Source organism: Anser brachyrhynchus (genome assembly GCF_964034855.1).
Source record: "Anser brachyrhynchus genome assembly, chromosome: Z".
Classification (NCBI taxonomy): Eukaryota; Metazoa; Chordata; class Aves; order Anseriformes; family Anatidae; genus Anser; species Anser brachyrhynchus.
In genome coordinates, this window is record NC_137697.1 from 54797597 (window position 1) to 54808859 (window position 11263).

General features: G+C 37.9%; 1 protein-coding gene across 6 annotated transcripts in view; it reads left to right on the forward strand.

Moving 5' to 3' along the window:
* The window catches only part of EFNA5 (ephrin A5), a 210842-nt gene extending 199885 nt beyond the window's left edge, over nt 1-10957 (forward strand). For all 6 annotated transcript variants that reach the window (XM_080572840.1, XM_080572843.1, XM_080572842.1 and 3 more), the window contains exons 3-5: nt 1179-1244; nt 1656-1736; nt 6640-10957. In XM_080572840.1, coding sequence (XP_080428966.1) covers nt 1179-1244; nt 1656-1736; nt 6640-6761 — 269 coding nt within the window. In that variant the 3' untranslated portion in view covers nt 6762-10957. The remainder of the gene's footprint in view (nt 1-1178; nt 1245-1655; nt 1737-6639) is intronic.
* Nucleotides 10958-11263: the final 306 nt, after the last annotated feature.

The following is an 11263-nucleotide window of genomic DNA, read 5'->3' on the forward strand; positions in this document are numbered from 1 at the left end:
AAACAGGAACATAATGGCAAAATGTGGACGAAACAGTGGTAATCAGAACAAACTAATTTTTGGATTGCCAGTCCAATCATCTTTTGTAAATCCAGACAGCTTCCAATAGTTTTCTACAAAAGTCAACTTGTTCTGCCCTAGTGCATAGCTTTTTGGATGATAGAGAAGGCTATGCAATGAAATAAAAATGACTTTAGGTGCTTCAGGCAGTATTTTAAGCATTTGAGGGTTTTTACAAGGGCAAAAAAATGTGTGTGCAGATGGTTTTTCACAAGTGAATATTTGCATGCCCAAGTCAGGTAGCTTGGTATGTTTGCCTGTGATCATGTATTTTGAGGCAAGCATAATTCCCAAAAGGAATTTTTCACAGCAGCAGTTGTTTTTCAGAAATAAGTACATGCTGATGCTAGACTTATATGTATGATCTTTTGTATAGTGCCAGACATTGTTTCCTCTTTTTTGTCTCCTCATACTGTAAATGCTCTTCCAAATAAATAGTTTGAACGGCAAATGACGGAGGAGGGCAGAAAGAAGGAATAAGCTGGTTGTTTGTTATGTAACATAGGGAATCATATTTTGACTAAAGCCAAATAAGAATTTTCTCAACAAAGTGGAGAATACAGAGGCTGATTTTGCGGTAGAATGTAGTGCATGTATTTAATGGGGTGTATTTTTACTTTCATGGAGGTAAGTACATATTTATATTTTTAGCATTGTCACCTTCAGTGTCATTTTGTCAGTTTTTTTCATTCCTTTATAGGTCACTGAAGCCTATGGCCTAACATTTCAAGACTAGCTTTCCTGTAAATGACCTTAATTATTCTAAAGTGGAATTTTTCAAGGTAGACACATGCACTACAGCAGAAACCTTATTAAACTCTCTCTTGAGAAAAATGTGGAAAGGTGAGAGTAGATAATGAAACATTGTGAATATCATGTGCTTCATGTCTCCTATGAAAAAAATAATCAAAAAAGAGATTAGAGTAAAATCTGCAGTTCCTTCCCTGCTTTTGCATTATCAAGCTACTTTGCACACTTGAAGTCCTTACATGCAGAGGCTGAAATGTGTCCAACCTTTCAGATGAAGGGAAGATAAAGGGTATTTGATTTTAGGACAAAGGATCATATGCATTTTCCCTCTCTTACTCTTCCACTTCTCTCTCATTCTTCATTTACAGCTTCTGCAATCCCAGATAATGGAAGGAGATCCTGTCTAAAGCTTAAAGTCTTTGTGCGACCAGCAAGTAAGTTCTTTAGATTAAGCTTTCGAGGGTGGCTTTGTAGCGCATGCTTTACTGTGTGGTCTAGTTAACAGCAGTAAATCTTTTTTTTTTTTTTTTTTTTTTTACTGTTAAATCTTGTTTATCTGTTCTGTACAGCAACATTTGTGTTATGGTTTTCATCATGTTTCCTTATCATTTTTCATAAGGCTTTATTTTAATTACATGGCAATTGCTAACTTGTTGTTTCTTAAACTGTTGTACCAATGGAAGACTACACTGGCATATGGATACGTGCCACAGACTTTAAAATATAAATATGTTTAATTATATACAGTCAATAGAGAGAAAAAAAAGAGAGAAAAAAAAACCAAAGTGGGGAGTTTAAGGGTGTCTCACTAACATATTTGGCTGTTATCTCTATTTTTGTTATAGACAGCTGTATGAAAACTATAGGTGTTCATGATCGTGTTTTCGATGTTAACGACAAAGTAGAAAATTCATTAGAACCAGCAGGTTAGTATGCTTAGAGAATCTCTTTTTAAAAATGCGTGTATCCCTCTGGTGCTTGAGTACTTTTTTCCTCTTTGCATGCTTTGCATGGTATAATTGCTCTGCTTTTGCTCGTTTCTAGCAGTGCTAATATCACTTGTGGTATATTTCCTGTCTCCTTATTTAATGCAGGGGAGGAAAAACGTTGCTTTTTCATTGATGCAGTTTAATAAAATAATGTGTGGGCCAGCATAAAATTTCACTGGTGTCATGAACTTTCTGGTCCATCCAAGCCAAATATCCAGCATGTTTACAGACCACTCTAGTTTTTGACTGGGACTAAAGTCTTAGAAAGTCAATGGGCACACTTCATGTGTTTTGTGATGTCAAAAGACTTTCAAAGAAATAGAACTGCTGCTTGTTTAATGCTAGCGCATGACACAGGCATACAGCTGATAGTGTTTAAGTAAGAAATTAGTCCTTTAAAATAATATCATATATGTATATTAGACAAAGTATTGTTTTTACATATGCAGACTAACACACACACACTGATATATGTGAATTTCTATCCTGTTCTTATTGGAGAAAACTTAAGATATGGTTGTTTTTTTGTTTTGTTTTGTTTTGTTTTTTTATCTTTGGTTGATTTTTTTTCTGTTTGGTTTGGTTTGATATGATTTGATTTTACTTTTTTTATTTTATTCATTTGGTTTGTCGTTTTTTCATTTGTTCCCCAAAGTGCTACCTTTAAAAATAAGAATAATACTTTCTTTTATAAAGCCCCTTATCTACCCAGGGAAAAGTGGTATTATTCTCCACCATCAAGTTGTGTGGGTCTGTGTGGGAAGTGCATGTGTATGTTTGTATGACTCAGGTCTGTGACAGATAGGAGCATGTTTAACTCTAGGGGTGTGAGTAATCCCATCCACCTCAATGGGATGTCTCATGACATTAAAATTAGGTGGGTATGTAGGGCAAGTATTAGAAATAGTATTTATCTGTTTGTTTTATTTGTAACACGCTGTTCACACATTGCTACATTCAAACCTCAGTAATTAAAAGGCACAGTTAAATAAACAAATGATACCATAAACATTACACCTGTCTAAAATTTAGTATATACCCTGAAGAACAGATTACCAAGATTTTTTTTTTCTTTTCTCTTATGTTATTTGAAAGAGACTGTTCCTTTGGTATGAAGCAACTTTTTTTTTTCTTTGTTATTTGCTGATTCTTTAACTAAAAGCCATTATTTAGGCAGAAGTATTAATAAGATTTCCACAAGTTATCCAGTTTGAATGATCTACCGATAAATGCACAATATAATTTTATATTTTTCTTTGAGAGGGTTTTCAGAACTCACCTAAAAATTTTGGTTTTGAGAATCAGGGTTGTTCTCTAACCAAATATGTATGCAAGGTGAGTGCATTTATAGCAGAGATGCATTTGCACTTTTATTAACAATATTCACCTTCTACAGGAGGCATTAGGATGATCATTTCCCATCTCTAGGTAACCTATGAATCTAGAAACTCAGTGTGCTCTTTTACACTTTTTGATTTGGTGCATGGGCTAATTGAAATGTATTCCGCCTGGTACTGGATTGCAAAAGAGATCGTGTGAGTAATAAGCACTTGATAGTAGTGACCTCACTGTATATTCTTTTCAGCAGTGCTGCTCACTTCCCATTGAATGGCTATACGTAGCTACCACCATCACAAAAGCATAGCGTTAGAAAGCAGCAGGTGAAACAGAGAACCCAAATCATACAAAGAGTATCCTGCAGTCTGAGATGAAATGCTGTTTTTGTTACCGGGGGAAATAATACCCTTAAAGAGAAGGTTTTCATTCTGAACCCTTCAGGTATCAAAAAGTTGCCACTCCCAAGATCAGTGTTTATTTGCATTATTATTTGGACCAGTTGCCATCAGATAATCAGTCATTCCCAGATCTGCTAACTGCTATCATGCTTTCCCGTTATGAGGTTGTTAGGCGTGCTGCTGCCCCAGTGGATCTTGTATGTGATCTGTAACATGTACTTACTTACCTAACTGCCTCTCGCACTCATCTTCTGCTTGTGTGCTCTCCCCTGCCCGCCACCATCTTCTCCTGCAGTATACAGGAGAATGAGGAGGCAGCAGGATCACATTCAGCAGATTACTTCCTGTGACCACTCTTCTGAAAAAAAAGTGATTTTTGAACCCTTGTAATTTCACTGGTTTTGCTCAGGAAATTGCAGAAAGCTGATTTGTAGAGATCACTCTTTTTTCAGAATTTATTACAGTAATCGTCCCTATTCCTGTCCTCCCCTTCTGTCCCTAAAACAAAAATTGCAGCTGTGGAATAATTAGACATGAAGCATATGATGTAAAGCTATGTGATCTGGAAAATTCATGGTTGTCAAAATATTTTTTTCTAATTACTGCTAGCATTCCCAGTCTTTAGCAGTGACCTTCCAGATTTTATTAATGAATTTTGTCATTTTTGTCACTTGCCTTCATTGTTTAAAACAAATTCAAACCTTAAGCGTAAGCATTAAAGATTTTACAACTCTGCACCTCTCAGGAAAATCATATTTGTAAAGTGATTTTGAGAACTGCAGGTAAAATATGTGCTCTAATATATGAGCTCAAAGAGACCTTGGGACTGCATTGACAGAAAGCTCTGATGATTTCTTGTAAGGAGTCCCTTAAATGAATTCCCCTGTGAAGAGGTTTTTTGTTTTTTTTTTTTTTTTTTTTAATGGCATCATAGAAGATCTCCACGTTTTTAATTTAAGAATTAATCTTTTTAGTTTAGGACTTTTTGGTTGAGATTTGTTAGCAGTACTCAGTGTTCCAGTCGTGAGAGCTGAGAGTCACAGAGAATTAGGATTTATTGCTGTTTTACACTAGTTCTGCCCTATTGTGCTTTAATCCTGACTCATGCATGTAATTAGCACAAAGCTGTTAACATTCAGTCTGCAAATTCAGACTTACTTGCAATTCTGTTGATGATGCAAGAGGCAGAAGATAGTTCACATCATTCTTTCCTGTACTTTTAGTTCATCAGTGGTGAGTACACTTTTCCAAACTGGGCAGAGCCAACTCTGCGTATATCAAAGGAGATAGAGCTGACAGGTAGGACAGGGGTATCTTTTCCCCATACCTTCTTAGGGTATGATTTAATGGGGAAGTTGCTCTTGTGAAGTACTGTATTCTCATTGCGGTGCCACCGAAGCACAATAATGTAAATAACTCACAGGTGAAATACGGAACAGCTCTTGGTTCTGACAACCACCAGAACTAGCAGTTTTAAATAGCCCTTTCCAGCCCCTTAATTGTCCCTTTCTTGCAAATGTGAACATGTTCACAACTGATCAGTGCTTGCTTTTCACACTTTTGCTTTGAATAGCACCGAGGACATGCTGATAGACCTGACACGACTGCAGCATCAGTGCTGAACAAAATGTGACATTGCTAATCCAGTTTACTGTGCATCTCCCAGTGAAACTGGACTGGAGCCGAAGAGCCTGTTAACCCAAATAACGCTAAGTGCTCTGCCTGCTTCTGTGCGAGGTGTCAAGGGTGTGAAGGGGATCTTTTGATCTAACTGAAGCTAAGTAATGTGAGAGGCTCCACACCAGTGCTGCCTGGTGATCCTGGTGCCGTACCTTAGTGCCTTTAATTGGGATCACACAGCTCTCATCCACTGTAATCCTCGCAGCGCAATTTGTTGAGATGGGAGCTCTGAAACAGATATATCACAAGTATTTCAACACCTCTCTTAAAATGGGGAAGCTTATTACACTAAGTTATGAGATACTGTTAATTTTCCTGGAAACTTAGGCACCCTAAAATAGCTTATGAATTCATTTTGAGGCCACTTCACACTTCCTTAAAAGGTTTAGCTCATGTTGTTCATTTAGTACTAAGAAAATTTAAACACAGAGCAGACTTTTTATGGCAAGCCTCAGACAGATTGCTCTTAAAATACTTAAACTAGATAGCTGTAGATATAGGGGATTTTGCAAAGAAAAATACCACACCTATAACAACACTTAAGTTGAATTTGAATTTACCTATATTTTTTATGGTACAAGTTGTAGCTCTAAGGCTGATTTTTAATTAAAAAATAAATAAATAAACAGATCTTTATTCAGTTTAATAAAATTAGCGGAGTATTTTTGACTGTATTCTCCTCTGATGCCAATACATAAGCATGTTTTCACAACCCACATAGTTATTTTTTCATTAGTTTTATCAGTACATATGTAAATCTGTATTTTGTATACCATAAAAAATAGTCTGCTACCTATGAGATTTTGGGATTATGCCTGTATTGTATACAATCAGAGACTGTCTTAGCCTTCAGAATTCTGTTTTGAGAAAGGGAGACTAGTCTCATATCCCCTGCATATTCCAAAATGCAGTGTACTTCAGTGGAAATTTGGTGTGTAGAAGTGGAGTACATGCTTGCACTTATGGGCTATTCTTTTGAATTCAGGAGACAAAATCTGTAACTCAGGAATGGGATTAACTTTGAAGTTAATTCTGAGCACGTGCAACTCTTCCTCAAGCCCTTTTGAAAATCAGGTGTTTTTATTTAGCTGCCTCACTGTTGACGTTGCTATCTAATGAACCATCCAAAGCTGGGGCTACAGTGTTTTCTTAGAGTAGGAATCTTTCATTCCTTAGTCTGCTGCAGTCAGACTTAACTTTCTGCTCCTTTGGTCTCCAGTGGGAGTTTTGCCAGTAAGAAATGCAGGACTTGGCCCCAGGTTGGCTACATAATGAGATATTACATGGTTGTGAAAGTCAATGACAGCACAAGGTTCATTGCCCTATTTCATAAAGGCACTGAAATCTACTTGCAGTTGTCGGCTCAGTGAGAGTTTATTAAGGATGCAAAATCTCATTGGCATGTATGCTTTCTGTTTGAACAGATGATACCGTACATGAGTCAGCCGAGCCATCCCGTGGTGAGAATGCGGCACAGACACCGAGGATACCCAGCCGGCTTTTGGCAACTCTATTGTTCCTCCTGGCAATGCTTTTGATATTATAGCACAGTATGCTCCAGCAACCTGTCACAGAAAATATCAGGGTCTTGGAACATCAAAGATCCACCTAACTGCTCATCCCAAGAAAGGGACTTTATTGTTTTTGCAGATGTCAAATTGTTATTTTTCCCTTTTCCCTTTTCTTCTCCCTTTTAGCCTGAACTCAGCAAAAATTTGAAGGGGATAACTAGCTTCAGCACCCATCCCTACCTACCCTGTGACTTTCTTAACCCCTCCATACAAATAAAAGGACTCCAAATGAAAATGCCAAACTATAATAGTGACACTAGTGATTCTTATTTTCCTCTGCATTCTCCTTTAAGAAGTCACCTCTGTTAGTTCACTGTGTCATCCGTGTGTAGACAAGGAAGAGTAGTGGCAGATGCTGTCAGTGAAGGATAAAGAAACTGAGTGAAAGCCTGGGAGAGTTTTCTCTCCAATACAATATTTATGCCTTCTCGTTCAGCACTGTAAGATGATCATGCAAGGCATCGTGTCATGATGTCAGGACTGGAGGGGAAATATTAAGAACAGATATAATATAACACCATTTCCTCCAGGAGTTTCTTAATGAACAGGCTTCTGAAAGGGGAAGACATTGTTTCTTACAGACTGTCCTGAAACATCTTTGACTGTAAAATTCTTGCTCACAAGTAGAAACACTGCCTTTGGTGAAAGAAAGGGGTTAGTATTTAGAAATGTTAGCACACAGTAGGCAAGGTCAGATTTAGGAAACTTCACTGGGGGTGTGAGTGCCTCTGTTATTTCGTTTTAAGGGGATAATGCACACCGGATTATTTTATTTTAAAAGAAATCACCGTGGTGCTACAATTTTTTTCTTGAAATGCAGAGGCACTTTTGAGAATAAAGTGACCTTCCCCAGCGCTGACTTAGTAGCTGATAGCCTTGGATGCTGCTCTGGGTGTTAATACATGCTATGAGAGGACATAGCATGTCCTCTGGCCTCAGTGGCCAGAGGAATCATGTTTGGGACACAGGATCTCCAGTGTGCTCTTGATTTGTCTCTCCTGCAAGTTCCTCAGTCATGGGAATAAACCACAAGTAAAAGAAGCCAGGACAGTTTAGTAGCATTGTTTGGTGAGGGGAAAGAAAAAAAGTGTGGAATATGAATTCAAGTGTTGATTTTTTATCTTTTCCCCTTCCAGCACAGTTTGAAGAGTAGAGGAAACGTGTTTATCGGCCAGAGATAAACTAGATGGGCTCCCAAAGACTTAACAAAATATTTTTTTAAAAATCCACTAGAATAGAAAATACATTATTTAGATATACTTTATGCTGAAAGTGAGTATATATGCTTGTCCTATTTAAACATGTGAGAAAAGTGGTAAGCCTTGATGTAAGTAGGAAATGGGACTGTCTTGTTTGATGGAATTGGGAGTGACCCTGTTTAGGGAATCTGAGCCTTGGCTATGGTAGAGCTTGAAAAAGTCATTTGCCAGGAAGTGCAAGCCTTGGGGTATTTTTTGTCTAGGCTGCCATGAAATTCAAACTGCTAAACATAATCAGGGAAATATCAAACCAAGACTGAAACAAAGCTTTTCTAAACAAAAATTGTGATAATTGTTAAATGTGAATCAAAACATGGAGCGCATTCAAACAAAACAAGGGTTTTCTATATTAATTCTGAAGAAAAACTCTGGCATAACAAAATTGAGTGATACCAACAGCAGACAGTATTTGGTTGGCTGGTTTTTTTTTCTTTTTTTTTCTTTTTTTTTCTTTTTAACGATGAAAAGCTTTCCTAAAGTTGTAAGCAGCTCACTATTCAATAAAGGAGGAAAAAGAGAAGTCAATTTAAGATGTAAAGGGAGGTTTTATGCATGCTAAACCACAATCTGAGCTTGCCTGATACCATACAACAATGTTCTTGTTGCAGGGCCTGTGCTTACGGCAGGAATGTAGGAAATTTCCTCTAGTGTGAAGTCCACACAAAAAAGATATGCAGTCTAAACAGTGAGGGAAGTCAGCCAGCATCCCATTACAATCTAGCTGGTACTTTCCACTCTTTAACATGGGTGTGCTTGGTACACAGGCTAATACTTCCTCAAAGTAGGAATTAAAGACCTGTGGATGAGATGAGCTTAATCAAAATGAACCTTAACAAATGGATTATTAACTGATAATATTGCATGATAGGTAACCCTATTAAATGATTCATAACAATTACAGACAGTTGTACCAGCAGTGCCAATATCATGTGGAAGTGGTGACTTCATTTTTCACCCTTTGTCTCTAAATGATGTCAGAATTTGAGATGTACACTTATCCACAGCAGACGCTTTCCAGCAGTGTTACTTCAAGTGCAGTTCAGCCCTTCAGTTTATCACAGAGCCTTGATGGGTAGGTGAGGGACAGCACGAGTGGTGCAGCTGCAAGGCAGGTCCCTGTGCTGCCCCGGGTGGCCAGGAGACCACAAGACACTGCCAACTCGGTACTTGATGGCATCAGGCAATCCCAGTCATAGAATTAAGTACTGATGGGTTTTGTGTTGCAAAGCAAATCTCTGGATGCTCTGAATGCAGATGTTGGCACCAACTGCAAGGAGATTTCTGCTCCCCTCCACTCTGCCTGCCCCTTGTCAGGCCTGAGGGATTGATTCTCCCTCAGCCTGGGTGGCTTGCGTACCCCCATGGCCTGCACTCCTGGCTGCCAAGGCGACTGCAATGCAAAGCCGGGAAAATAGGGATCAGTGGGTTTAGTGGATACTGTGTATCCTTTAATAGACAAGGTAACATTTCGTGTTAGTTTAGAATATTGTTTTGTACTGTACTTACTTGGATGGCGAAGGAAAGACAAGTAAATCTTAAAGCTATGTTCTTTAAATTCTGTATTATTAGCAACCTCTGTTGTATATAGTGTTTGATAATAAAGTATTAATTTGATTCTTATGTCTTTTGTAAGTGAGAACAATAGAATTTCAGGATATTAAAATCACGAGTTGATTACAAGACAGAGCTTTGAAGCATCAAGTGTGATCATGGCTGAGAACTGAGAGGCAAGTGGCCATGACACTGCAGCATACAGGACTCATCTTTGGAAATCGTTCATCTATTGCAAGACTTCACATTATCAAGACCTGGAACAACACGACTTTTGATGATCAATGTTTTGTCTTCAGTGTTTAAAGGTCTGATATTGGAGCCCTGTGGTTTCTGTGTTAGTTTTAGTTCTTTTGTATCATGTTTGTTTCTAAAAACGCTTTGGGGATATAATAACTCTTCTGTTATTTTGTTTCTTTTTTTTTTTTCTTTCTAAAACTTTTTTTTCCTCCTGTTCTCCTTCTGATTTTGTTTCCATGAATAGTCTTTTTGTTTGTTTGTTTGTTTGTTTGTTTTCCAGAAAGGATCTTGCCAGTGTCATGTGCGCTATACGTATGTACTTGGTTCCAAAACAACTAGAAACAAATTTGGGAGGTATTGAGAGTAGATGAGTAGATTGTTTCCTTTCCTACATAATTGTGGAAGGAAAATGGTTGTATTTGTACCTGTTGATTCCCACCCCTAGTTGTCAAAACTGAACTTAATCCATTGCATAGTGAGAGCAATGGTTCAGTCACTTTCAGAGACTTAGAAAAGTGTGTTAACTCTTCCCCTCCTTTCATTACACTTGGATTTTGTAATCACCAGTTTTACTGTACAACCCTCCACATTTCTCTCCCCTTTTCCTGCCCTTCTTCCTGTCCCACCCCCCTCCTTTTTTAATTTGGGGCGGTGAATGGGCAGATCTGTTTCTGGCCTGGCATCACTGATTTTTTCCCATGCATTCGCCCTCGAGCTTCTCGGATGTGAGACAAATCTCCCTACAATAGGCTTGCTGCCATTGTCTGTACAGTTTAATAGATGCTGGCATGTTGGAGGTTACCCATGAGTCTGCGAAATCCGCTTTCCATGCTTACTCTTGACACCCCCATTGAAGCCACTCATTGTGTATGCATCTGGGTATGAAAGTCCAGCTCAGTGTGGTCCTGTGCTTGTACTGCCCTGCTTTGCAGTTTCTTTGCACTTATTCATTGAGTGCTGTTTTTGAAATGCTTACATTATATGAACTTAAAAGGAAATGTAAAAAACAAAAACAAAAACAAAAACAAAAAAAACAACCCTGCCCCATAAGATCTGTATTTGTATATACACGTGTCCGTACAATTATACTTAAATAAAATTAAAGATTTTCATCATTTTAATTGGTTCTCTTAGGCTATATTTTTGTTCATTTAATTACGTCTGTATTTTAGGGGCTATTTGTATCTACATTCCATATTTGTGGGCAATGTAAAGCCATGTGGAGTATGAGTGGGAAAGTGTGAAGAATGCAGTGGGCACAATGACTGACTACCTAGAGCTGTAATGACCTACATCCTGGCTGATCTAAACTCTGGCTGCTCTGCTCTTCACTTTTTTTTATTTTTTTTAAATTATTATTTATTATTATTATTATTATTATTATTTATGTGTTCATAGCTCTTCCAAATACTTAGGAGAAGAAGGAA